Below are 27774 nucleotides of genomic sequence, written 5' to 3'. Positions count from 1 at the left end.
TTTAAAAAAAAAAAAAATCAGAGTTTCTTCCTAAGAGGTGCATTCCCCCCAAACCCTTTCAATTTCTAATTTTGTTATGCTGTAAATTGAGGTTGTGGCCTCGACTTATTTTTTTCTACCCTTTGGAGATTTCAGCAGCCACCAGAACAGTATTTGCACAAAGGCGTCTGCAGCATCAGACAAGTTTCTCTAAGATTCTTCTCCCTCTTGTATAACTATATTTACTGTCCTGTTAAACGAAATACACCTCTGCACAGCAGAGGTTTTCATGTTCCAGTTTGTGGGTAATAATCTATAAAAGTTTAAATGAAAACTATGAACTATACTCCAGCTGCATTTAGACCTCTAAGCAATGGCATAACAGCACCTTCATATATGTATATATACACATATACTGGGGAGCCTCAGGGTGGAATATGTAACGCTTACAAAATGCCACAAGAGTGCAACTGAACATCCACCATTCTGTACTACTGTAATGAGCTGCTTTGATGGGGGAAAAAAAATTGACTCGATCCCCAGAATAAAATTATTTGCAACTCTTGGAAGTAAGCACACTAAAGCACTCATCTCCAAGATGCATTTTATTAGTACACAAACTGGATCAAGATCCATTTTTGGCAGGGAAAACAAATCTACTACGCAAGAAAGTTTTATAGGTTTAGTAACATCTACTTGAGAGCCCGCTGGGCTCTGGCTGAGGGTCCAGACCTGCGAGTTCACAACTTGCCCTGGATTCCTGACACAGCTTCCCCCAGAGCTCAGGGGAAGCTCGTCCCGCTGTCCGTGAGGCAACTGTGGCCTGTTCACAATAATTATGAATGTTATATAAAGTCTCTGCCCTGTGGTATGAAGGCATAAGGGAAATAAATACCACAATAGCTAGTTTGCTTCGGTAACATTGAGGACAGACTCCAGAATGTCTCTACAGTCAATGGAGGGAGATGAACAGTCACCTGCTGAAGAACCTCTCTCCTCCCATTGACTGTGGGAATAAACCTGGGGAGATGAGCAAAACAGAAGTTCACCTGTATGTATTTCCCACTCACCAGTAACAGCTCCTTTACAAACATAATTTCAAAAGTACAGATTAACTGGCTGACAAAACACTAATTTTTTTTTTTTTTTTAATTCCACAGTCACAGCAACTTTAAGCAACTAAACAAACAGTATGTAGTAAAGGCACAGAAACAATAAAAGTGACCAAAATAAGCATGACCTTCTCCTCACTGGTGGTTCATACATGTGTAACTGTGGGAATAACGTGGAGTGGTAGTTGAGCTTTGAGAGGCCTTTAGAGTTGGTGACAGATGAATAGGTTGGTATCATAAGTTTTGACATCCTTGCAGTTGATATTCTTGGTTGTATACACAAACTAAACACTGTGAACACTTCAGTGCATCACCTGTAGCATCACACATGATTAGACCACCGGTAACTTTATGAAATAAGAGCACGTGTGTGTTTCCATTTCACAGAGCAAGTCAGCGTGTGACAAGAGAACAGAGTCCAAGCACAACTATTCCCACAGATCATTTTCAAAAATAATTTCCTCAGGAAAACTCCAGCAACATTAAAAATCAAGTCTGTTGAAGACAACAACGTAAAAGTGTTATTTTCATTGCCACTAGTATACAAGGGAAAGATTTTGAAATATTTTGTTTCCTGAATATTAAGTTCCATGCTGTGTAAAGCAATTATCACGTCTCCCAATTTCCCAATCCCCGCATTATTTTAATAAAATTAGAGAATGTTTTTAGCATAGAAGAGACTAAATAAATTTGCATAGGATTATTACAGCCAGCCTACAGTCATCCCTCTAGACTTAAAGACTAACTGTAAAAGAAGTAACATTTACACAGTAAATAACTATGTTGTATCCTGCACTGCTCCTCACATGATCTGGTAAATCCTTTAACTCTGCAAACGCCTAAAACTGAATTTGAAGGGGCTGGAAAAACACTGTAATTGCAGAGAAAGAGAGACTGGTCATCCAGGGCAATGCCAAGGTCACTCATGGACAATGAAACACTTTACACATAATGCAGTTACAAGAAATCAGACTCTGCTTCAATAAAAACACTTGGATTGTCAGTGCTTCAGGTCATTTATTCCCTAAGTGGCGCAGAGCCAGACTCGTTGGGCTGTATTGACCTATTCATCTAATTTTTTATGATTGAGAAGAAAAAAACCCAACATAACGCAATGAAAACTATGAAGTTCCTACAGTGTTCTGTCCTGTTCACAATCTAAGTTGGAGCACAGGTGAGTTCATCTCAACATCTATAATCCTGTCATGACAGATGAAGAGTTCTGTGTCCTCCCCCGAAGAACCATAAATATTTCTTGAAACTTCTCATTCAACTTCTTTCACTAAACACATAAAATACAGATTACTTTTCATATTCCCCTCTATATTTGACTCATGCAACTTCCCATTCCCGATGACCTCTGTTCCTCTTCCTCCTTGCTTTGTTCCATCCCATTATGTTTAAAAGTTTAATATATTTTACAAGCAGGAAAACAGGGAGATAGCTTCTTACTCTTATATCCAGCCTTATTTCTGCAGGCTAGGAGGTAATTTAATTAAGAGCTTACTGCTTTGACATCCAAATTCATGCAAGTGTCAAAATCTGGCTCAGCAATCAAGGTGAAAAATTACAAACATCCGTTTAGGAATAACTGTTATAAGGAAGAATTTGTTACTGTACTGTCTGATTTATGCTACAAGCATAAAAGCTTCATGCAGAAAAGAAGATTATTAGCCTCATATGCTGTCCTGTAGGATTCTGTCCACCCTACATTATAGCCAGCCATAATTAAAAGTATCTGCTTAAATCTTCGGCCTCATTTTCCTCTAACGTGACATCCAAGCCTTAGCAAGAATTAATATCAAGGAACTCATAAATACTAATAGAAGTATTATCTGAGTCATCAACCAAGACTTCTAAAAGTGACCAAAAGACAAAATAAGGAAAAAAACCCCCACAACACGGCTATTTGTAAATGGGTGGAGGAACAGCTTTGGCTAACAGTCACCTTTTATTTTTCATACTAAAAAGAGAAGTTAGAGTTTTGTTGCCATTTCTCAGAAGCCCAACACAAATAGGGGGAAAAAAGAGCAGCCTGACACCTGTGTGCTGCCCATCTCTGTGCTAATTATAAGGATTCTGTGGTTACAAGGGTGAAGTACATTTACATATAAACACAACTACTGTATTCCACTTCTATTTACTATCAAACCCTGTAAGAGCAAAATCAAGCATCAGACAATAAAGCAAATCAAGTCAGTGTCCACAAGAGCATCAGCAACTTCCAACATTATACTTAGGACCCAGGACTGAAAACAAAGCAGCATCACATTCATTTTAACTATAGACTGAAATACTAAAAATATTTCTTAAAATCTCCAAGAGTATTTATCTTCCTTTGTGAAAAATGATAAAACACTTGAGGCTGAGAAATAGTTTAGGTCCACTGTCAGTTATAAAGTCTTAAAGTTGGTAAAAAAAGCCAGAGTTTTATCATAAAAGTTCTGATTCTACAGACACCTAAACAAAAATCCTTAGCTTCATAACCATTATTTCAGAGAACTACTCAATCCAGGAAGAATAATCACTTGAAACAAATATTACCATGATCGGATCTCAAAGGCTGACACCTGTCCTGTTCAGTACTTCATTATCCAGCAAACAACTCACTACGGGCAAATTAAACAAGCACTTGAAAATGTGAAGAATCAGGAACAAAACACTGAACCCAGCCAGCCTTACAACGTAACTCTAACAAAATAGTTCAGCAAGAACATAGATTTATTCTATAGCCTCCGTGTACAAGCCTCATGTGCTTAAAGCCAGCTAACTCCATAAAACAGTATCTTATTTATCTAAAATTAAGATTAAAGCTAAGCACTGGCTACAGCTCTGACAATGGAATGTTGCTATCCAATTTTAAACTGGCGGCTTTGGGAGTCGTAACACAACAAGCCTCAGAGTGTTGTATTGAATTGCTTTTCTGGAGGGTCTAAATAATTGAAGATCTAGTGCAAAAGCTGGAAAGACCCTGCTTTTTACTAAGTACCTACAATAGATTTTTTTTTTTCAATACCTTACGAGATTTATGAAATCTTCGAAATGGGCTACTCTCATTTGAAGTCATTTTACAGAGTTTTCCAAGCTATTACAAAACACATTTAGAACTTGCAAGGCAGCTCACCACTGTGCCACGACGCTGTAAGCGCCGCTAATTCACCAACCTCAAAAGGAAAACGGGAAGAGGCCTTTTATCATCTCTCAGCCTTTTTCCTAACAGAAACCTGAAAAGGGCTGTTTTCAAATAAACAAATAGGTCTCGTTAATATTTTCTAGTAAATATGAAAAAATAACTTTAGTTTGAGAACTATGCTTATACAGCCCATTATTGCACACAAGAATAAAATCATAATCATGAATCCTTTACGATGGGTGGGGAGTAACATTTCCTTGTAAATCTCCCTTGAGTGAACACTATGCAGGCACAAATACAGATTTTATTGGAAATGCACAGCTCCATCTTGTTTCCTTTGAAGTTAATTGAAGTTCTGCTATGCTTTTTAACAGTAGCACAGTCTGTTTATTTAAGATACTTGTCCTACATACACTTACACGGCACTCTACACAAAAGTGAAAATACTTTAAAAAAACACAAACAACCCCAACCCCACAAACAACTCCAAGGAATGTATTCACATCTGGCATAAGTCAGTCTTCATTACAGTAGAAGTACCAAGCAGAGAATCCAGGATATTAATTTTATTTTTACTTAACATCTGAACAGTCTAAAGAGGAAAAATAACTAAAAAAATCAGATTGACTGTCCATCTTTTATACACTTCTCTTTTTGCTTGGAGACAAAAAGTTACAATTACTGAAGTATAATTAGTCTCCTTCAATTCTCCAGCTTTCTGATAATAACATTCCATTTTTAACAAAGACCAAAAAAAAAATCATTTTATAGGAGCATAATAAATTCATTTCCAAAGTTCATCAAAGATTCTGTTATTTGAAGAAAAACAAGCTCTTGGAGCTGAATAATGTGCTTATCTACCTTCCGATCGGTGGTCCCACATGTGTCAGAAGGGTTGGGGAACAGAAAGGCTGGTGGCTCCTGGTAGGACAGGAGCTGGAGATGATAACAGCCCCACCGTACCTGAGCCAGGTGAGCAGGGCAAGCCCAGGTAGCAGCCATGTTCAACCACAAGTCCAGATTCACAAGCAGCTCTGGGGTGTAAGGTCAAGTCAGGAACGTGAGCCAGAAAAATCTCTCTCTGAAATGAGACAATGTGGGAGGAGGTCCCAGGTGAGACTAGTCAGGGTCATTAAAGTCTACCAGTGCCCTCAGGTCCTGACAGAAAGTCCTGTTTTCATTTATCAAGCAGCAGCTGAAGCAGATAACAGTTTTCCCCAGGGGAAAATAAGAAACAGTAGAAGATTTCAAAAGAAACTTCTTGCTTTACAAAGCCTTATAACTTACACCACAATGTTTTTTGGTCAATGGACAATATAGGCAGCTATTTTTATGGCCTGTGGGTTACGCAAGAGAACTTCGTTATTTTAAGAATTGTAACTGAGGCCAATCTGAGAAGGCTGTCAAAACGAACAGAAGTAACTTCTATGCAGGATTTTTAAAAACCAGAAACATTGGTTTTGATCCTGAGAAACGCTGACCGTTTCCTGGGAGGCTGCAAACCTTCAGCTTCCATCCCCACTCACTCTGTACCAACATCTCAGTCTTGGGCTTTGTGATGTTTCCAGGAATCTCTGAATCATACAGAAACTGAACTGGTGCATAGGGCTTTCTCCTAGTATTTTTGTTAATTCCTTAATGCTTTGATTTAATTCGTTTACACAGAGTTACAAGAGTGTCTTAAGACACTAAGGAGACATTGGTGTGTCTTCCTGTGGATATATATGTACGTAAAGGTATTTAGATTTTCTGGCATATGAGTTGAAAGCAGCTAGTTTGTACTAATGGTTTCAGAAACCAATGGGCACTAATCAAAACTGTCACAAAGACTAACTAGGCTCATGGAGACTCTTAGTACAATTTTTAGGCTTATGCTAACCAAATCTACATCATGGGTTGTAAAGGAGTTTATTATATAATCATATATTTGACAAACACAGAAGATTAAAGATCATTATTAAACATATAGAAGGAAAAATTCAATTTCTAGCTACCCTTTTTATTGAAAAAAAAACCCCAAATCTGCCCACCTCTTGTTAGGAAGCGTTGCTAGAAAATGTTTTATTTTGGTTTTCAAATGGAAAAAGTTGTGCTTGGCTAATGAATACCCATTTAAAATTGCAGCATTGCTGTCTATAAACAGTGTACACAGAAAATGGTGGTTTTTTCTTATGCATTCGTCTGTCTCTGAAAACATTAGCTTGGGAATATGACATAGCGGGTTTCTTTCACAGCCCATTTCCTTTAGAGGTGAAGCCGAAGGACTAACCAGCCAACTTTTGAGGGCTTTCACTTCTGCTGAAAATGAAGTTATACGTAAAGTTGTTAAGGGGATTTCTGAAACTTAATTAATTGCCTGTGGGATTCAAACGTTTTTTGAAAAAAGTATTTTTCATGTATTGTAATACTTCTGAGTAATGCCTTCCCTCTCTTGAGGATATCTTAGGACCCTCAGTTCCCCAGGGCTATACTGCTTATGTAGCTTTTTCTTTTATCTGTTTTCTTTTCCTTCTCTTCTCTTCTTTCTCCTGTCCTCTTCCATATCATTGTAGAAATCCGTAGTTCAGTAGTGCTCTGGTTTTGTCTGTCTCCTCACTGGCAGAGAGGGCTTGATACCCTCCTCAGTCCTTCCTTTAAATGCTGAGAATCAAGAACACCCTGTGCTTCCAAAGGTCGGGACAATTTGTGCTCAATTTTAATCTCACAGACATCAACCTGACCAATGCGTTTTGCTTGGTTTAATGGGCAAGTAACAACAGGAAGGACAGAGCGCATGGGATGTCAAAAGGAGGCAAATACATCTTTGTAAGACTGAACCGAGAGCAGTGTGCGTACGTTTAACTTTATTCACGAATAGTCCCAATGCACTTTAGAGAACTTTGGGCTCACAACTGGAGTTATTTCACTCCAGGTCCCAAAGGTCACATGTGTCTCAGGGCCGTGTCCTCAGATTACACAATCAAATTTGTGCAATTTCCTGCAGTTATTTCAGAGCAAATACCAGCGGGCCTGGCGTGGGCTGTCTGGGGCCGTGAGGTAACCCCCGTACCCTCACTGCGGGCTATGAGGGAACAGTGGTGGGTCAGGGAAAAATGGGAGCCAGAGGTGAGCATGATACAGGGAGCCAACGGGCTGTACAGGGAAGGCTCAAGAAAGCGCACTCAGGGAGACAGAAGCTCTGGGCGGTGAGGAAGCGCCAGTAACGCCCCTGGGTACGGCGGCCACGCCGGGAGGAGGCGCGGCCGCTGGGAACCAGCCCAGCCACCCGTTCGGCTGCGCCACGCTCAAGATGGCGTCCAGCACCCGCCCAACCCCGCCACACTCTTCTCGCTTTCGATTGGTGAGGTGGGCTGGCAGTCTGTGACAGCAGCCAATCAGCCCTCCCGCTGCGGCTCCGAAGGCGGTGCCGCGGCCTGGCCCTGGCGGAGGGTGTTTTCCGGCTGTCACGGAATGAGCCGCCTGGGCCCGTGTCTGGGTCCGCGGAGCCTCTTGCGTGGGCCCTGGGCGGCGTCGCGGGGGCTGCGTCGCGTCTCAGTGGCGGCCGGTCTGCGCCGGGGCGCGGCGGGCTCCAGCACCGCCTCTCCGTCGGGCATGGAGGAGCTGCTGAGCCGCTCCGTCCCGCCGCTGCCGCCCTACGAGACCAAGGAGAAGGCGCCGCCCCCGGCGGAGCTGCGCAGCGCGGAGTTCATGCGGTTCTACCGCGGGCTGGCGGCCGGGCCGCCCCGCGCCGAGCTGCTCACCCGCTTGGCCTGCGACTTCGGCGTGGACCACGGCCGGGTGGCGGAGTTCAGCGCCAAGGTGCTGCAGGCCCGGGAGCAGCAGCGGGAGCTGGGGGCCCTGCTGCAGGCCGAGGACCGGCTCCGCTACTACCTCAACCCCCAGTACCGCGGGCTGTTCCAGCACCTGGGCCGCCTGGAGGGGGGGCTGCGCTTCCTGGTGGAGCTGAGGGGCGACCTGGTGGAGGGGCTGGCGAGCAAGGCGGTGGACGGGCCTCATGTCAAGGTGAGGGCCGGGCTGGGGGTGGGTGGCTCTGGCAGGGGATGGGGTTTGGGACTTCACGCTCACGTTGGGCCGAAGAGCGGCCCATGAACCCGGTTCACTGTTGGGGCCTCCATGGTGGGACATGACCAAAGGCCCTTCCCCACTGGCTGCGGCACCGGTGTGAGCTGGTTCTGCTGGGAGGGGAGCGGCCCGTGGTGTGAAGCAATGGGCTTGCCGGACTCGAGTGGGGGTGGGAGGCTGGGAAGCGCTGGCGTTGGGGCGGTGGAGGAAGCGCCACGATGACGCAGTGTGACGTGATGCAGCTGATGCTGGGGCTGCCAAGGTGTGTCAGGAGCCCGCTGCAGGAGTGACGTGTAGTGGCGTGACTGCTGGGGCTGATAGAGTCATAGAATCATAGAACCATAGAATCATTTCAGTTGGAAGAGACCCCCAGGATCACCGAGTCCAACCATAACCTAACTCTAGTACTAAACCATGTCCCAAAAAACCTCATCCAAATGCCCCTTAAACACCTCCAGGGATGGTGACTCCACCACTTCCCTGGGGGGCCTGTTCCAATGCCTGACAACCCTTTAGGGAAGAATTTTTTCCTAATATCCAATCTAAACCTCCCCTGGCGCAACTTGAGGCCATTTCCTCTTGTCCTATCACTTGCTACTTGGGAGAAGAGACCAAGACCTCCATGTTCCAACCTCCTTTCATGTAGTTGTAGACAGCGAGAAGGTCTCATCTCCTTTTCTCCAGGCTGAACAGCCTCAGCTCCCTCAGCTGCTCCTCATCAGACTTTTGTTCCAGGCCCCTCACCAGCTTCATCGCCTCCTCTGCACTCTCTCTGGTATTTCAACGATATAGTGACGTAGCAGCTGTGTCGTGCTAATGATGAAGAATATCAATAGGAGAAAGCATTTGTCATGACTTAAGCCGGTGTGTAGAAAATAGGTGAGATGGAACATCCCCTGTGGTTACATAGTGCAGGAGGTGACATGGGTGTGGAAGAAAGAATGATGTAGCAGGAAGAAGGAATGAAGAACTCTCTCCTCTTTAGTAACCAATGACAGAACCCGAGGGAATGGCAGGAAGATGTGCCAGGGGAGGTTTAGGTTGGACATTAGGAAAAGGTTCTTCACCCAGAGGGTGCTAGAGCACTGGAACAGGCTCCCCAGGGAGGTATCACAGCCCCAAGCCTGACAGTGTTCAAGAAGAGACTGGACAACGTCCTCAGTGTGAACTGTGGGGTTGTCATAATGCAGGGACAGGAGTTGGACTTGATGATCCTTGTGGGTCCCTTCCAACTGAAGATGACAGTGGCAGGAGGTGACAGGGCTTCCCAGAAGGCCACAAAGAAAGACACAAGTTGTTCAGATGCACTGACCATAACTTGTTTGCCAATATGCAGATACAAATTAAGTTTGACAAGGAAAGGATGTTTTTTGTCAGTGCTGTCAATTAACCACAGTCATCACATAACTGAAGTAGCAAGAGCATTGCTAAGATTCCACATCCAGTTGAGTCATGTTAAGTAAAAACAGGCTGAATTTGAAAAATTAGCAGGATAGAAATGTGTAAAACAGCTGAAGGTACATGCCTCAAGTAATATGGTATGTTTAGAAACATACTAGACCCATTTGAAAGTAGGAAAATACAGTCTGCAAAACTAAAGCTTCAATAAAAGGGCTGTCGTTAGCATTTTATTATATTTTGTCTTCAAAATATTTTTTGAAATGTTTGGGTTTGTCATATAACTGGGCTTCGTTCTGCATACCTCTTCTCCTAGTCTTTTTCTGCACTTGTTGATCACTTTTATTTTCAAAGGTGATATATTCTGTAACTGAGGGTTGGTGATAAATTGCACTTAAACCAGGAAAGATTGAGCTAGAACTGGTTTGCATTGTTTTTTGTGACTGTATTGGCTGTAAGAATTTACCCTGAATACTGTTTCCTTTCCATTTGGAGTTTTATTTGGGTCATTCTCATCTGTTTTCCACAGCAACCAAAAACCTAGAACTATGTGCTGTTCCAGTGCTCTGGCTTGGGAAGGGTGTTATATTTTGCTTCTGAAATAAGTGTCTTGCTTGGCCTTTATAATCTATTTGTTTCAATTGCAAGTGAGTGTCAGAACAACCACGAGAACCCAACCTGCAGGAAGTCTTGACGGCCTCCGCAATGGAGCTGTTTCCAAGCTGGTGTGAGTGGTTTGTGTGATCATGTGTATTTAATTTGATACCTTAAGCCATAGGTGTGAGATACTATATTACCTGTTCTGAGACTTAAATGTCAAGAACAGAGGAAACTATATGGCAGAATATTGAGGCTATAGATTTGGGGGTGGGAGGAGTTGCTCAAATGCTTTTTCTTTTTAATGAAGGATTTGAGTCTCGAGAACTGTTTTTGTTCCATAACATATTTTGTGATCTTGTAGAGGACAATTTCAGAGTGGTTCTTTGCTGGTTTCCCTAACTGCAGGAGAGAGACAAAAAAAGGCATCAAAAAGCTCTGGAACTTGGGGTAGATGTTAATGTGTCAGGATTCACTCTTACATGTGATGAATTATTGTCTGCCTGAATTTCTTAAGGTCTTATTTTAAAACAAGAGATGCAAATTACCTGATGATTGTTTCTCCATTGGTTTCACTGTCCCTGAATCATTAACGAAGTAGGTGATGCACTGCAGAGTGGGGCGGTGTTGCCTTCAGTTACTCTCAAGTATACACATCTTCATAATGCCCTCGGTTGTCTTTCATAAATCACCTCTTAAGTTGAATTAATGTTTAAAGTAAATGAAGAAATGCAAATGTCTTACTCAGACTTTATGTACTGCATGACATATGCCTGTCTGCACTGTGTGCCAAAATGTGTCTCATTATTAGACTTGTAAAGACTCTGAAGTCACTGAAATATTTTAGCAGTGTCCATTAAATCAGATGTCATGGTGCCGTAGCTGTCGGGATCCAATGTACGGCAGATTGAGTTGAAAAAGCTGACTTATAAGAAATTGAGAATAATGGTGACTGCCTTACTGGAAGAATTCCATATATCATGAACATAAACCCTGAACAATGCATTGGAAATACTTAAAATGACGGATTGTGCAAAGAGAAGGAACATGCTGCAAATAAGGTTTAGTTTCTATTTCAGTTAGTTATTAGAAGGCAGAATTGTCACCTAGAGTGAGACGGAAAAATTATAGGTGTCCTCAGTGACAAGTTATTTTGACATAGTAAATGTCTTTCTATGGATGTGTAAAAGATGATGAATACTCTTGACACAAGTTTCTTGATAATGAGATACCAAAAATTTAGTAGTAAACTGTATTTTTGAAGCTATACAGCCCTTTTTTTCCAAAGAGTCCACCAAAAATGCATGCAGGATGTATGGTGAAGATGAATTTTTCTTCATGATCTGTCCCGATCTGTCACAGAGGTTGGTTTTCTATTCTGTTAAATATATGAACCAGTTATTGCTATCATGAGCCTCATTGATAATGTTAAGGTGACCATTTCAAAAAAACAGTACTGGCAAATAAGACGTCATTTGAAAAGCTAAATTACAGTAAAGCTGGGCCTAATTCTTCTTCATGAGGCTGTTTGAATTTCTTTCCTCTTGCTATTCTGTTCTTTTCATGCGTTCTGTTCCCTCCATCAAAGGACATGCATGTTTTCCTGTGTCTTTAGAAATGAGTTGATTTTCTGATGAGCCTTTGCAATGCACAGAGTGAAATTTGCTGCAAACCTGTTTCCCGAGTGTCGTTATTCCTCTTACTGCACAGAACCCTCTCACCTGCAGTACTACTTCTGTGCCAGCATTTTCCTCTTGAGATTTTTTTTTTTTTATTTTGCTTGCTTACTCCGTTTCAGCATTTGAAATATGGATTCTGGTGAAAAATTTGCAGCGTTATTATTTCAGGTAGCAAATCATGCAACTATTGCTTTTAAAATATACTTCATCTTTCCATATGATTTAGAAAAAGTCAGTGGAAGTTTCAAGTTGCTGGCAAAAGGTAATGAAAACGATAGCATTTTTGTCAAATTGATTTATAAATAAACCTGCTTCCATAATTAAGCAGTAGTTGGAGTGTATCTGTAATCTTGTTGTGCTTGTATTGGTCTACTAGAAAAATAGAAATACCATAATTATTTGGGTTATTTTTCCCTTAATAGTAGCCACTCCTGAATACAAGAAGGATTTAAAGTTGAACTTTTCCTTGAAGTTTTAAATTTTTTTTTCTTAAAGCTTTCTCAAAGATTTGAACACCAACCTTCATATAATCAGGGAAAGTGGTTTTAAATTTTGTTAGAGGAATTGGAACTGGTAGAACAGGCTTTAAGGGAGAATATTTTGTGTGCAGGCTCTACGTGAGATTTTGCTTCCTTTGGAGCCTGTACCAAACCACTGCTGGTCTGCTCAAGGTGTTGAGCGTACCCGTAACACCTATATGAAGGCAAATGTGCAACAAGAATCTTGTAACTTCTGTGTATTTATATCTGCACTGACAAGGAACTGTGGAAATAAGGGGATTTTCTTGATGCTGGAGGAGAATTACAGAATGCATTGTATGGCCTACTGAGATTTTATTTTTGCCCAAAATGTCTAAAATATTTCTTAGATAGACCTTAGTTTTTACTTTGTTTTCAAAGACCTATTAAGGATTGCCCACTGCTGCGTTGTAAATATAAAATATTTTTCTATTTCCTCAGGACGTATCAACACAGAAGCAACTTGGACTGTTAGATATTGGTTGATGATGCATTTCTGGTGTGTGTTTGTTCAAGAGATTACAGTAAAATAACATATACAGGTGACTGAGTCACTTGAAAATGCTTGTGCACGCATTGTTTAGATGAGCAAAAATGAAGAGGGGAGGGAAATACATTTTTTTTAAGAATAAGACATCAGACAATATAAAATGAAAGAGCTGGGGAAGTTTTCAGTACTACCATTATTACTGCAGTAATTGCTGTTAGCAATAAAAAAGCAGGAAAACAGTTCCCTTTTATTTGTGTCACGCGATTGAATTTCATTTTGCTAATGGGTACATTTGTCAGTATCTCACCCAGGATATTCTGTACCTATATTTTTAAACCCGTGGTAATCTCGGAGTAGGTCTATAAATCAGTATGCCCAAGTGAAGCATATCAGGTTAAAAACTTCAAACATTCCAAAGCCGTGGAAAAACTCAGCTCTGGGGAGGCTGGCGGAATATTTCCCTTGTACCCCTGTCATATATCTAACCAATAACTAACAGTAACTGAGCCGTCCGTTTGGTGTGTATGGGGCGTTAGTTGCTGCTGTTCATATTGTGGTTATCTATAAATACCTGTATATGTATTTTCATTGTAAGGAGTATTTTATTTTTGAGTAGTTTGAGAAGGAAATTGAAATAGTTCCGTCATCAGAGAGGAGGGTTTTCATAATAAGAAAGAATAATTTAAGTTTTTCATAAAGAGTTTTCCCATTTGTTGCTCAATAAATAGAGACCTGATGTGAAGATCAAAAAGCCTGTAATTTGCTGTCTTGTAGCAAGAACATGGAATGAAAAAAAAAAAAAAAGTAATCACAATTTATTATACCTGGCTAATAGAAACTGAAGCATAGCTGGTGATTATAAATACTAATCTGAGAATGTCTTGTTGCTCAAATTTAAAATTGGGATGCTGAATAATAAATGGGTGCATTATTTTCTTTTTAATGAAATGCTGGAGATGTAATTTTATGACTAGAAAAGCCTCTGAAATGAAAACAAGAATTTATTTACCCCTAAATTTACAAAATACGACGACCTAACTTGAGACTGGAGTTGTTGGAGTCGAGCCTTTCAGAACTTTGCATATACCATTATATCAAACACAACCCAGAATTTTGCTCAGTTTAGTTGAGTTAAACACAGTTTCGGGTAGTACGGAGTGTTTTGTGTCTTTCTGCACTAAGAATTTTTCTCAACAGCCACAGTTGCAGTTGGACTAGATGATGGTTGTAGGTCCCTTCCAGCTGGGACTGTGCTGATTCTTTGCCTTACATGCTGCCCTGTTGTTTTATAAAGCTTTACTATTTACTATTGGAAGATTATTTGAATTGAGTTGTAATTCCCCATAAACAATATTCCTTTCTTCCAAAATCATTGCTGAAGGCACATCTGCTTCGCTTTCTTCTTTGCTTACAAATGGATTGCTTTTATAGAGCTGAAACTTGGGCCTGAAGTAGCTCTATCATCATAGAATAGTTTGGTTTGGAAGGGACCTTCCCAACTCCCCCAGTGCCCCCCCCTGCCATGAGCAGAGACATCTGCACCAGCTCAGGGTGCTCAGAGCCCCGTCCAGCCTGGCCTGGGATGTCTCCAGGGATGGTTCATCCACCACCTCTCTGGGAACCTGGGACAGGCTCTCACCACCCTCAGGGGCAACAGTTTCTTCCTCACATCCAGCCTGAATCTCCCCTCCTTTAGTTTAAAACCATCACCACTTATCCTATCGCAACAGGCCCTGCTAAAAAGTGTCCCTACCTTTCTTATCGGTCCCTTTTAAGCACTGAAAGGCTGCAATAAGGTCTCCCTGGAGCCTTCTCTTCTCCAGCTGAACACCCCAGCTCTCTCAGCCTGTCCTCCCAGCAGAGCTGGTCCAGCCTCGGATCATTTCTGGGGCTCCTCTGGCCCCTCTCAACAGGTCCATGTCTGTCCTGTGCTGGGGACCCCAGAGCTGGACCAGCACTGCAGGGGGGTCTCACCAGAGCGGAGCAGAGGGGCAGAGTCACCTCCCTCCACCTCCTGGTCACGCTCCTTCTGGTGCGGCCCAGGATATGATTTATTTTCTGGGCTGCAGGCGCATGTTGCCGGCTCGTGTCCAGTTTTTTGTCTACCAGTACCCCCAAGTCCTTCTCCACAGGGCTGCTCTCAGGTAGCGCGTTCTGCGTCTTGACAAGTGGCCTTCAGTTCAGTTGGGCAGCGTGATGTCCCATTGTATGGAGCACACTTGCTAAACCTGTAGGTGCTTCAAAGAACCAAAACGCATCTGATTCATAGGTTTTCCACTTTTACCAGTATCCGTGTAGCGTAACCGGCTTTCTCCCAAGTCACTCATTGCCGTCTGAGCCGTGTTACTGCCAATAGATGCAGAGCAGCATGTTCAAAATAATGCCTAACAGGAGCGCAGCCGTCAGCAGTTTTCCCTTCTAGCTGATAGACTGCAGCTTGAAATGGTGTTCCAAAAAACAGATGGATGACAAGAGAGCCATAGGAATCTGTTAGTTTGACCCCAGATCTGACAACTCTAGCTTATTTTTCTGGCTTGCAGTGTGCCTTTACAAAAGAAAACATGACAAATAATCCCAGAATACCTGGAGACTTTCACTACACCAAGGGATGTTTGACCAAAATGATTTGTGGTTGTTTTCTAAAAACTTGAGAGCTGCGCAGAAACAAGATTCGCAAGGGAAGTACCTTAAAGCCAGAATAAACAAAACGATTCTAATATACTTCCCAGTGTTGTAGTTTGAAACAAGGTTATCTTTACTCACATTTGTGTGTTCCACCTACTTTATTTAGCAGGTACGTCCATTTTTCTTCTGTTTGCAGGAAATGAGTGGAGTTCTAAAGAACATGCTTTCGGAGTGGTTCTCGACAGGATTCCTGAACTTGGAACGGGTCACTTGGCAATCACCTTGTGAAGTACTCCAGAAAATTAGTGAGTAAGTGCTAAAAGTTGCTCACATTCATGGATGAAATGGTGATGAAATGCTGTGACTGCCCAGGTCCACGATTTTCAAGAGACTGCTTTTCAACAGGCAAAGTGTAATTAAGGAATAGTTGCATTTAACACACTAAGAGGACACTTTTAAAAACTGAATTAAGTAAACAGTAAAAGGGATCGCTTTTCTCATAATTTGATCCTTTCGCTCACATTTGCACTCGCAGACTGGTGTATTTTCTTCCAACCTTCTCAGTTACTATTCCCACATTCCCAAAGGTGCTGCTGCTGGTACTTTTCCTACAAACCCGGATTCGTGCAGCTCTGTCTTCTCGCACTCTCTTTCCTCCCACCGGTGCTGCTGCCTCCATCACCGCTGCCACCACCTTCTCCCCTCACCCTACACCAGCAGTGTTGCTGAAAAATCAGTATTTAAATCTGATGCAGCATGGGGTGCCCAACGCTCAAGAGCATGTTTTACTTCTAGTGCACTGAGGCTTCCTTTCCTTAAATCCTACCGCAGTTATTTCTGAATTTCTGTCAAATATTCAAAGTTGTAGTGATGAAGTTGAAGGTGATAGAATCGAAGTTTTGTTTTGTGGCATTTTGTTATATAAAAAGCTTGAAGAAAAATGAATCTCTAAAGAGTTCTGAAAGTATTTGACATAAGACTGGGAGTGCTAACAGACTACTTTGTAGCTTGGGAAAACGCATTCCTTAAAAGTGTGTTCCGACTCATTCAATGGCTTAGAAATGCAAGTGAAATCTCAGCGACATAATAAGTGTATCCCAAAGAAAACCAGAGAGCGTATGCAACGCCTTTACAATCTCCTTTGTCGCAGTTTGCTGATGAATTTTACTTTTTTCACTTGCAACCTGATTCTCCTTTTTTGATTGGAGAGTTTTGTCACCGACATCAGTGGGAAAAGTGCTGAGCTTGTAGGGTTGGCAGCCGATCTCTATTTTGAAATGAAAAAAGAAAGAGATGTAATTTTACCTTTTTTTTTATTTTCTCATTGAGTTCTGAAGCCGTGCATCCTGTTAGAAACTGGGTTGATATGAAGCGTCGAGTTGGGTCATATAGAAGATGCTACTTTTTTTCTCATTGTGCAATCCCAGGAGAACCCTTGGTAGTCTTGCATGTTGCACTAACCAGTGACATCTCCAGCAGCATCCAGGTACAGTCACTGATGCCTTTAGTACACAGCAAAGTGGTCAAATTGCAATCTACTTCTTTTAAAATCCATAATCCCTTATGATTTGGGAATATTTGGTTTTGTTTCTCTTTTTTTTTTTTTTATTAAGAGATGAGAGAATTGGCACTTAAATATTACAGCACTATTCTATCTATCTCCTGTATTATGTAAGTTGAATTTTTGGGGTTTTGCTCAAGTGCAAGAAGAACAAGAAAAGAAATATGTAAGAAAAGATGGCAAATGAGATTAAAACTTCAAAGAGGTTGTGATTACTTCTGAAAATTTTAATCCACATTACAATTATTTCCTGCACTTGCTAATGGATAAGCAGATTTTTTTGAATAGATTTTTTTTTTTTGTTTCTCCCAGAAGATAATGAACAAAACAGTGGGGAAAAGTGTTAATACATTTGAAAGTTAAAAAGAAAGGCCTGCATAATGATGATAATAACTACTACGTTTTTATTTTATTCTTATTTTCCCAGGCCATAGTGAAAGAAGTGCCACCTTTAGAAACAGAAGATACAGACAAAATTACCACAGCAATTTTTTACTCCATCAGTTTGACTCAGCAGGGACTGCAAGGTGTGGAGCTTGGGACTTACCTCATCAAACGGGTTGTAAAAGAGCTGCAGGTAGGTGTTTGCAGGGTGCACTTCAGATGCTGCTTGGCCAATTTCCTCCCCTTTTATTGCTGTTTTAGTTTCCTTTTTGTGTCACGGCTCAAGGCAGGGAGCTGCTAAGTCTTCCCCTATACTTGTAACTTCTTACCAGATCAACCTTCAATGTACCCAGCTGTTCCTTTTTCAAAATCTCATGGCTGCTCCAGTAACAAAAATAATTCGTGTACATTAATGAATTCATTTTCTTGTTTGTTATATTGAATTAACACTAGTTATGTATACAGTTTGCATGCTTGCCCTGAATATGTCTATTAAAAAAAAAAAAAGAGGAGAGAGATTTCTTTGCCTAGGCATTTCTTGCAATATAGTAAAGAAGGTGTCTTTAACATTTGAAAGTCACAGGAATCAGGTACTTTATGCAACTCAGTTGTATGAATTTATATAATATCATTGCATGTTATGGGATTATTGTTAATAGTTTTAGGACTCCTTGTAGAATCTTCTTCCAAGCAACTGGAGGAAGGAATGAAAATTCCTTAATTTGCATACAGAGTGGTATCAAAGAAGCAGTCACATTTCTGTGTTGAGTACATTATTTATTTAATACTCTTTACTACTTAAATTACTAGTAAAGCTACCACTTAAAAGTAATAGTCACTACTTGTGTTTATATTCATTCTTCCAACGTCTGGAAAATTGTCTGTGATTAGAACTTCAGTTCTGCTTACAAAAATAACTTGAAATTGGATGCACCAAATTTCTACTACTACAAAATGATTGATTAGTCAATGGCTGAATCATAGCTGGCTGCCCTAAAGTTTTTTTTTTTTATTTTACTTAATTTTTAATGGATATTTTGACTGAATGTTGTTGCTTCTTGCTTTTGGAATGGCTTTTAGATTAATTGTCTAAAGTGCAGCAGTCCAGGTATAATTAGGCTGGGCCATCTGTCTGATCTTAAATGAGGGGAAATTGGAATAAATTCATGCAGTTACGTGCTTTCACATTTGAAAAATAATTTCTGGATAATTGAGTTGCTCTCATAAAATAACCATATTGACAACGTATTTGTCCATCACTAAATTGCTTATAATGCTAGAAAAGTTATGAGTGAGTTATAAAGGAAAATAGACATATCATACTTAGATAACTTGTGTGCAGGTTCCCAAATTCGTTCTGTCAAACAGAAGAACGTGTTTCTTATTTATACTTATAACGTTTCTGCATTTCAGTGTTGTAAAATCCAGCCCTTCAGGGTTCATCAAATACAAGATGAATAGGAAATGCTTTGGCTGAGATGCATTTAAATACATTCTTATCATAAAATTATTGCCTCAAGATTAAATAACTTCTTTATTATAATATTGAAAGCTAAGGGCTTCCCATACGGTGCGAAAGATGCAGGTCGTCCTCCCTACTTGTATTTCATACACTGCTTTAAGATGTTGTGAAAAATGTGCTATTATTAGTAAGGTTTTATATGGTGAATTGGACATGTACTTAGTTGACTATGGATGTGTAGCAAAACTTGAACTGCCTATTTATATTTATTCTCTATATCTGTCTATATATTAAGGTACAATGACCTCCGTGTATTGTCTCTACACCTTTCCTTTTCTTGACGATGAACCTTGTTGTGTACCATTTTCAGGCTAAAAGAGATAAAAGGATGATCCAGGAGTGTTTATTCATGATGGATGTGACTCTGTTACAGTTTTTCTTCCACTCTTTGATGTTCATGTCTTGAATTCTGCAAGAACCATCTCCCATTACCTGTTCACATCTGTTGAAGTGACCCTAAGTCATCACACTGTTACCGGAATTATTTGATGCACTTCTCTAGTGCCTGGTCATTCAGCTTTTGTTGCAAATGTTGTGACTCCCATCTCAGTGGACTTTTTGTTTCATTGGACAGAAGAGCCATGTATTTCAACTTCAAAATGCTTCCACTGTGAAATTCCTGCAGAGTTAGACTGTTCAGGGCAAAGGCAGAGGAGATGATGAGTGATACTCTTGGCAGCCTGTTTTACTCGTCTCCCAAAATTCTGGAAGTCCTACTTCAGTGCATTGATCGCACACACGTGCTTGCTTTGGTCAGGTGTAAGCAAAGGACTTTCTAAGGTTGTCTGTGTTCAGGTTGGCCGTAATTTTTGAGGCAATATTATAGTCACTTAGTTTAAAAGGAACAAATGGTACCACAGTAGTGCTGAGTTGACTCGGTGACAGCAGCTGAAACAATAGAGCCTCAGCAAAAAAATCTTGGCTCAGAAATTACATCTCGTTAAGCAAACTTCCAGCAGCCTTTGTAAAAATAGATAGTTGAGGTCTCTGATAGGAAGAGGATTTTTTATATAACCTCTGCATGGCTTTGCAATAAATGAGTCTTTAAAATACTGCTAAATCACCAAGTGTTCCAGGTTACATAAGTTGAGACTCTCTTTAATTTAATGGATAATAAAATGCTTTGGGAAGAGGAGACCATTTGAAGGGGTTGAGGCTTTTGTTTTTCATTATATTTGAATCACTGATGATACATTTTTATAACCTACCATTTGAGTTAACTTTTGTGGATGTGTTTGATCTGCGGGATGTTATTTGATTCGTATGTTCCCAAGGCACTGCAAACTCTTAGAACTTTTTAAATTCTCTAGTAAAAATCCTTTATCTGACTTTGCCTTAACTTAACCTGCTCTGACACTTCTACTTGTAAGTGCCATTGTAACCTCAAAACTGAATTCTCAGCTGTCATTCTTCATAAGGAAAACTCCAGATGGGACCTGTCACGAATGTATATCATTAGATCAGAAAAAGGCATGCACAAACTTAGAAATATGCTAATAGCCACTCTTTTTTTCCGCTATTGAAGCCTTTATTTGGCAAGATTTTTATAAACTGTACCAAAACATTGATCTAACAGGTATCTATGCTATAATGTCTATAAATTCAGTTAGTACCAGATTCCTTAAAATCTCATCAATGGGCAGTTAAGGTGGAACTTAATTTTTTAGAACTCTTCCTGCTAATTTCCCTGAACTTGTCACATACGCTGCTGAGCATGAACACGTGTGTAGGGTGGTACTGCTCACCTTCGAAGAATGTTGACTACAGATCCCCCCATGAAAGTCTCTCTTGCAAACAGGTTTTTATTAGGCCTGTTAGGAAGACGGCAGCAGCGGAGGCTCTGGCGAAGATTCCAACCCGCAATGTTAAGCACCGTTAGTTTGACGCCCTGCACAGGAGTTAATGGCCCCAGCTTTTTGGTCTTCCACTAATTTAAGCAGATGGAGGACGTATGAAGTTGAGTCACAGAAATGGGTCCTCAGTTTCATCTCTTTGTATGTGCACAGTTTGCGGTTTGAATCCTTAATCTCCACCTAGACATTCTGGTTTGGCATTTGCCACAGGTATTGTGATATAATTGGGTAAAGGGGAAGGATATAATGGAGATCAGAAGAGCCCCTTAGGGATGCAGCTTGTGTCGCATACAAAGGGCACCCTAACAGACAGGATCCTGCGCTAAATAGGAGATTTTTCCTTTTTTGGTAGTTGCTTGACAAAGGTTTGCTACACAAACAATTTAGAAGGGTTTTATGAACAGGCTTCTATTGTTATCTGTTAAGATTATGTTGGGGCAAGCAGTGGGATGAATTCATTAGTCCACTGATACCATTTTGGTCCCAGTTCTCCCTGTACAAATCTGAGAATAGGCTCCCTATACATTCTGTGTAGTCTCATGGTTATGTTAATGTATACGAAGCAGAGACTAGACAACAGAAATAATCTCTCGTATTTCTTAAATTTAAGCTTGCATTGCTCCCAGAAATGAATTAGATTCTGAAACAATTCAAGACAACTAGTAAGAAAACAAACCAACCCCAAATTAGGTGCTGGAAAACAAGCAGGCAGATGCGTTTCTAGCGAGCGATGGGTGCTGGTGAATGTGTAGACAGATAGAACAGATTTCTCATTAGACAGACATTTAATTCAGAACGTGTTCGTAGCCACTCTAAATGGTCTGGAGCTCTGCAGAAGGTACATCATAGCAATTCAGTCTGCAGATGACAGACACAGATAACTGTGGTGAAGCCTTTGAGAAAACTGCTTAGAATTTTATAGCCTGTGGCATTTGGGGGAGAAAACTGATAGCTGCTGTGTGACTCAATTGAATGCGTAACAATTGGTGGCAGATTTTAGCTTTCTGGTTGGGCTGTTGATAATTGCTACCTTAATTTGATCTAGGTGACCTGGGGAGATCATAATTTCCAAAACAGGCTTTGCTTTCATTGATGAAAAATGTGACCTTGGACTACAGCTTTCACAGTGCAAGACAGTTTCAGATGAGATATGGATAACAGGAGAGATCTGTGCTCTTTTGCAATGAAAAAAAAACCCCAAACCAAAACCTAAAAGACGACCAAAACCAGAAACCTACGCCCAGACAAAATGAGCAGCTGTTTCTTAATGATGTGTGGGTTTCCGACAAGAAAATATACATTAATGGATCTCCACCAATAGCCTTAGAAACTAGCACATCGATTTAGCAGCAACATAAATGTGCACACTTGGCTGCATCTATTTATTTTTCTACAAGAAATGGCTGCCTCAGATAAGCTCCTGAACTCAAGCATTTATCAGATATGTAGTAGTCTGCACTGTAGCTTCAAAATGGGGTCACTTTCCCATGTGCTATGTGTCCTAAGAAGTAAAAAATACGCACAATTTCCCATTTTATATTTATTTATTAATAGAGTAGGAGCTACTAACTTCCTCATAAATATTTTGAGTAGAGCTTGGGGAACAGGTCACTCCTGAAAGTGAATGATAAGCAAAAAGCAGTCAATATCACAAAGAAGCAGAATGTCAGTTACTTCATTAGGAACTTTGCAGTAGTTATTATAAATACACAAATGTGGGAAGAAATCGTTCATTCTCGCTTTTGTCATCAGGGATGGATGGTGCGTTGGTGCCCTCTCGGCTTCGCAAGGGAGATGAGATTGGAATTGTTACCGTGCAACGCGACGGCCGCGGCTCAGCCCCGTTTGTGAGCTCTGCTGAGGAGCAAAATAGTGTTTTCCAACATGGTGCTTTCTTAGCAGAGATAGTGCAGGAGACTTCCAGACTTGGCTTTGTGGTGAACAGCCTTTTCTCTTGGTCCAATCAGTTTTTCCTTTTACCTGAAAGAAGAATTTCTGCTGCTCAGATTTCAACATTACTTTCCTTCTTCCCCTCATAGATTTTAACCCCAAACATCGGTGAAAAATTCGTGAAAGAAACCTAAGGAATATGTTCTCAAGACACTGTCTTTTATAGGATGAGTAATATAGTTAGGAAAAAAAGAACACCTTTCGGGTATATAATCCCATCTTCGGGTCATAAACAAACACATCTTCTATTCCTTGAATCCCTACCTAGAGGAAAATAGCATCTAACAACCTTTATCTTTTTCTCTTTTTTTTTCCTCTTCTTTTTCGTGCCCAGTGCACAAAAGTAACATCTGTACTCCCTCTAGCAGCACATTTAGGATTTCTCATTAACAGGTCTTTAATTTGTAAACTTCACCAATTTATCCCTGTTTCTTGTGTTCTCTGTGTCACGGACTAAACACGAACTTTAAACCACAACAGGGAGTGAAGACATCGAAGAATGAAACCGCATTTTGAAATCCAGTGTCTTTTGGGGAGAACTTGCTGCTGCTTAAGGATGCTGACATGAAAAGGGTATTTCTCGTTATTACAGATTTGTGTTTCTGCACCGTAAGGTTCATTTGCAGGTCTGTCACATCCTGGGCAGTTGCTGAGTTGTCACCCATCGTTTTTGCGTGGACAGGCAGAAGGGCACTGGGTCACCGACTCTTCAGAAGGGAGTTGTGGCCCTCCCTTCGGGGCAGAAATTCATCTGGCCGCAGTAAGAGCTGACACGCAAAAGGTCAGATCATTGACAGCAGAGTGTGTCGGCAGCTGAACTACAGTCGGTCACCGCAGTCACCCCGGTCAGTGGTGCTGATGCAGAAATGAAGGCAGCAGGTAATGACGCTCGTTACCGTCTTGACAAAACTGAAAGCTAGCAGCTTCTTCTCCAGGTACAAATTTCTTGAGGCATTTTTCCAGTAGTCTTTAAAAATTCACTTTTGTGCCATCTTTCTCCCTCCTCCTTCTCCAGGAGAGCTGTGGGTTTGTCTTTGGTGAGAATTAGTGCTGAATCAAGGAAAGCACAGCTGACAAGGAGGCAGCTGAGCAGAACTCTCCTCTGCCGGACTAATTAAGATCCCGCTGCTTTAAAGAAAACTGGATTCCAAATGGGATGATTAGGTATACTCCTTAATTTGAGAAACCCTACAAGGGGGTGGATGGAAGGTGATCCAAGGAAGACTTAATGAGTGCATTAGCTTCTGTAGTCAAATTTTATAAAGTTATTTTGAATTGATTTGTGGATAAATAGTCTTTATATCCATGGGGAAGTATTTAGCATGGGGTTGGGAAGGGAAAGAATTTTGAAGTTTATGGAGTTGCTTTGTTCTGTTCTCGTTGCCTTTTTTCTGCCCACAAACATATATCTTTTTTTAATTTACTGTGGTCATTTCTCTCTTTTTCAAAAGCAGAGGTGAAACTTTTTCTAAAAAGGCTTAACTGTCTCCTCCAAGAAACATTCTTTTAATTAAAACATATTTTCTATATCCATACCTTTTGTAGTCCTGGTCCACAGTAAGAGCACAACCTTAGTAAATTATTTGGTTTTATAAATGCTATATTCTCTAAAATTATACAGAGAGGTGCTAAGATATCAGCAGAAGTTGCCTTCTAGAGACATCTCTTGCCCTAGATTTACAAAGAATATTTTTTTTCTTTTATGAAATGCATATGTCATGAAACCGGATAGTTACATTTCACAGATCTTGTTACAGACTTATGCTTCGGAATTACTCTTAAAAATAAAATATTGTCATGTCCTTTAGTGCAGACTTGAAAAAGTCACAGGAGTTTAACCCTTTACTGGTATTGCACTATCTGACCAGGGTAGCTGGAGCAGTTGAGAATATGACACAGTCAGGATCTTCTGGGCACTCTGATTACAAAAATGGTTGTGGGGTTTTTTTTCAGTAAGATACAGAAAGGAATGTTTTTATAAAATAATACAAAAATGGTTGTGGGTTTTTTTTTTCAGTAAGATACAGAAAGGAATGTTTTTATAAAATAATTTACCTTTTTCTTTATCCAGTTCTCTAAGGAGATGAAACAGGGTGTTTCTTTGTAACTTGGTCTGCCTCCCTTGTTCCTATCTGGTCCCAAAAGACAAGTTCTTTAACTTACATATGTGTATAATAGTCAAAGAGCTTCAGATAAGGGGAACATGGAAGGTTATTCAGTTTAGGCAAAAACTGAGGAGGTGGTGGATCTGAGCTGGCTGGTGTATCGTAGCGTCAGAGCCAGCAGAACAGCAGTCAGTCGTTTGGGAAGCTCTGTGTGGGAAGGGAAAAGGTGTTGTAAATAACCAGCTGAATATTATTCCAGTTACCGAAGTTTATTAGAACTGGTGCTTGGCTCCAGTTTGCAACGGGGAGGTGCCAGGTCTGCCTTCCCTGGCTCCTGCACCTCACGAAGCAGGACACAGATGGCAGCGTCTTGTGGAGCACGGGGGTAGCCGAGGGTGCGGGAGCACGGGGGTAGCCGAGGATGTGGGAGCGCAGGTGTGACACAACCAACCTCACAGCACGTGGTCCATCAACATTTGCTAGTGGAAGGCAACATCTGAGCAATGATGGCTTTTTAATGGTTATCTCCATAATACGTAAAGTAGAAAAAAATGCGTTTTGTAGTCATTTAAAGACAATTTTCTGTTGACATTAAGATGCTTCTGCAATGTTGATAAATGTCTTGTTTCTTACCACTTCTTCCTATATGAACAGTAATTAAAACAACACTGTGGTTGTTTCAGTTCAGCTCCGTCTTCCCTCTGTTCCTTGCCCCCCCACTCCTTCAGCAGGGTTGACAGATGGAATTTTTGTTAATTCCAAGTGGCACTGAGTTTAACAACCTTCTCTGTTCTTCCTGTCACTGTGTCCCAAAGCTAACACACAGTTTTCCTTTTGTATGTTTTGCTTTACATGTTTACATAGTTAACAGTTTTTACTCATAAATTAGTAGAAGTTTTATTTTCTTAAACTATGTGATACATTTTTTTTACCGCAAATATTTCTTATCTTGCTATTTCATCAATTTAGTTTATAGTTTGGGAATAGCTTGAAAAGTAGCTGGCCTGTCTAAAGAACACCTTTCAAAACTTCAGAAAATACTTCCGTTCCATTAAAATCTAGAAATTGTACCTGTCATGATTTTACAATAAATTGAAATAATAAAATGCCTTTGACTTAAAAAAAAGATAGCTACATATGAAAAATAAATAATATTTAAAAGGTTTTGAAAATTTGTAAGTTTATCTTTTGAAAAACTCTTAATCCTCTGATTAACTTCTTTATGGCACACAATTGTATTTATTTATTTCTGCCTATAAAATGATAAAACAGAATGCAGCGTTGGTAAGGACTGCATAAGTACTTTTACAGAGATTGTGTGTGTGGACTCTAATTCAGTCAGTGTTAAAATCTTCATTCTCCAAGTACTTTCTAATCACTAACGTATTACTGGCAGGGTGATTTTCTTTCTTTTTTTGTCTATGTGTATGTGTTATTCTCAGAATCCCTAGTCTTCGCTTTACATCAAGTGAAGGGTATCAGTTGTTCTTTCACTCAGACTTCTCATTGTCAGTTATGGCAAAACTCATGCATTTTTTTCTCTCCTTTTGTCTGCAGAAAGAACTTCCTCAGATAACAACTTTTTCTACTCTTTCACCTATCCCGGGATTCACGAAGTGGCTTGTTGGTCTCCTCTCCTCACAAACAAAAGAACTGGAAAGAAATGAACTTTTTACGGAATCAGAGCGGCAAGAAATCTGTGAGATCACAGGAGACTCGACTACTGAAACACTAAAGAAACTCTTAAATAACAATGAGTGGGTGAGATCAGAAAAATTAGTCCAAGTGCTCCATTCACCATTGATGAGACTCTGTGCCTGGTACCTGTATGGAGAGAAGCATCGCGGCTACGCTCTAAATCCCGTAGCAAATTTTCATCTCCAGAACGGCTCGGTGCTGTGGCGGATAAACTGGCTGGCGGACACGAGCCCTCGGGGCATCGCTGCTTCTTGTGGCATGATGGTCAACTACCGCTATTTCCTCGAGGAGACCGCCAGTAATAGCGCAGCCTACCTGGGGACTAAACAGATTAAAGCCTCAGAGCAGGTTCTTTCCCTGGTGTCTCAGTTCCAGCAAAATAGCAAGCTTTAATTAAATAGTATGAAAACTAAGAACTAGTTCCTCGCCTATAAAGATCTGTAATATTTTGCAATGTCTATATTTAAACGAGAATGTCTGTTATAAACCAAATGTAATCAGCGCAGCAGGATGCCAGGTGATCTAGGTTATCAGTTTTCATGCTTATGTTGCCACATATTCAAAGCCTGATTTGCTGTGATTGAGTCACTGCAAGTTCTAGACATCTGTTATGTGCAAATGAGTTGGAGGCTTGTATTAAAGGAGGGGTAAAATTTTGTCAATCAGTTTCTCAGTGGTAACTTGAATGGAAAATACTTGAGCCGTACCATTATTCTGTTGACAATAAACCTGTATAAATGGTGTCTTTGAAAGGAGCTGCACTCATTTGTCATAATACAAGCATAGGTAGTTCAGTACTAAAGAACCTGGAAAGAAGTACTGAATGAAGGTAAATTTTCAGTCAAATATATTAGTAAAAGAGTAATCTACAATTTTATTTCAACAATATCTGTCTTTTTCTTCCTCAAAAACTCCCATATAAAACCTCATGATATTTTCCTTTTTCAAACCCATTGAAAATCTCACTGAACCCTTGCTTTGCTGCCGGGGCATGGAAAAGCCTGGAATTAATATTGTCGAAAAATCAGGATCTCTCAGTGCAGCAGGTATGTAGTATTACATCTGTCCTTTTGTCTGCTAAAATATGAAGAGCAAGAAAGAAATGTTC

The 27774-nt window shown here is 40.6% G+C and overlaps 1 protein-coding gene across 1 annotated transcript; it reads left to right on the top strand.

Moving 5' to 3' along the window:
- The first annotated feature begins 7287 nt into the window (after positions 1-7287).
- MLYCD (malonyl-CoA decarboxylase) lies at positions 7288-27409 on the top strand. Its single transcript, XM_065640936.1, is given in 7 exon segments — positions 7288-7344; positions 7346-7432; positions 7435-8226; positions 15790-15902; positions 16923-17079; positions 17582-17731; positions 26526-27409. Coding segments are annotated over 7 exon segments (1890 nt in total). The 3' UTR covers positions 27060-27409.
- Positions 27410-27774: the final 365 nt, after the last annotated feature.

Source organism: Caloenas nicobarica, chromosome 9 (assembly GCF_036013445.1).
Source record: "Caloenas nicobarica isolate bCalNic1 chromosome 9, bCalNic1.hap1, whole genome shotgun sequence".
Classification (NCBI taxonomy): Eukaryota; Metazoa; Chordata; class Aves; order Columbiformes; family Columbidae; genus Caloenas; species Caloenas nicobarica.
This window is presented reverse-complemented; position numbering and strand designations above follow the sequence as displayed.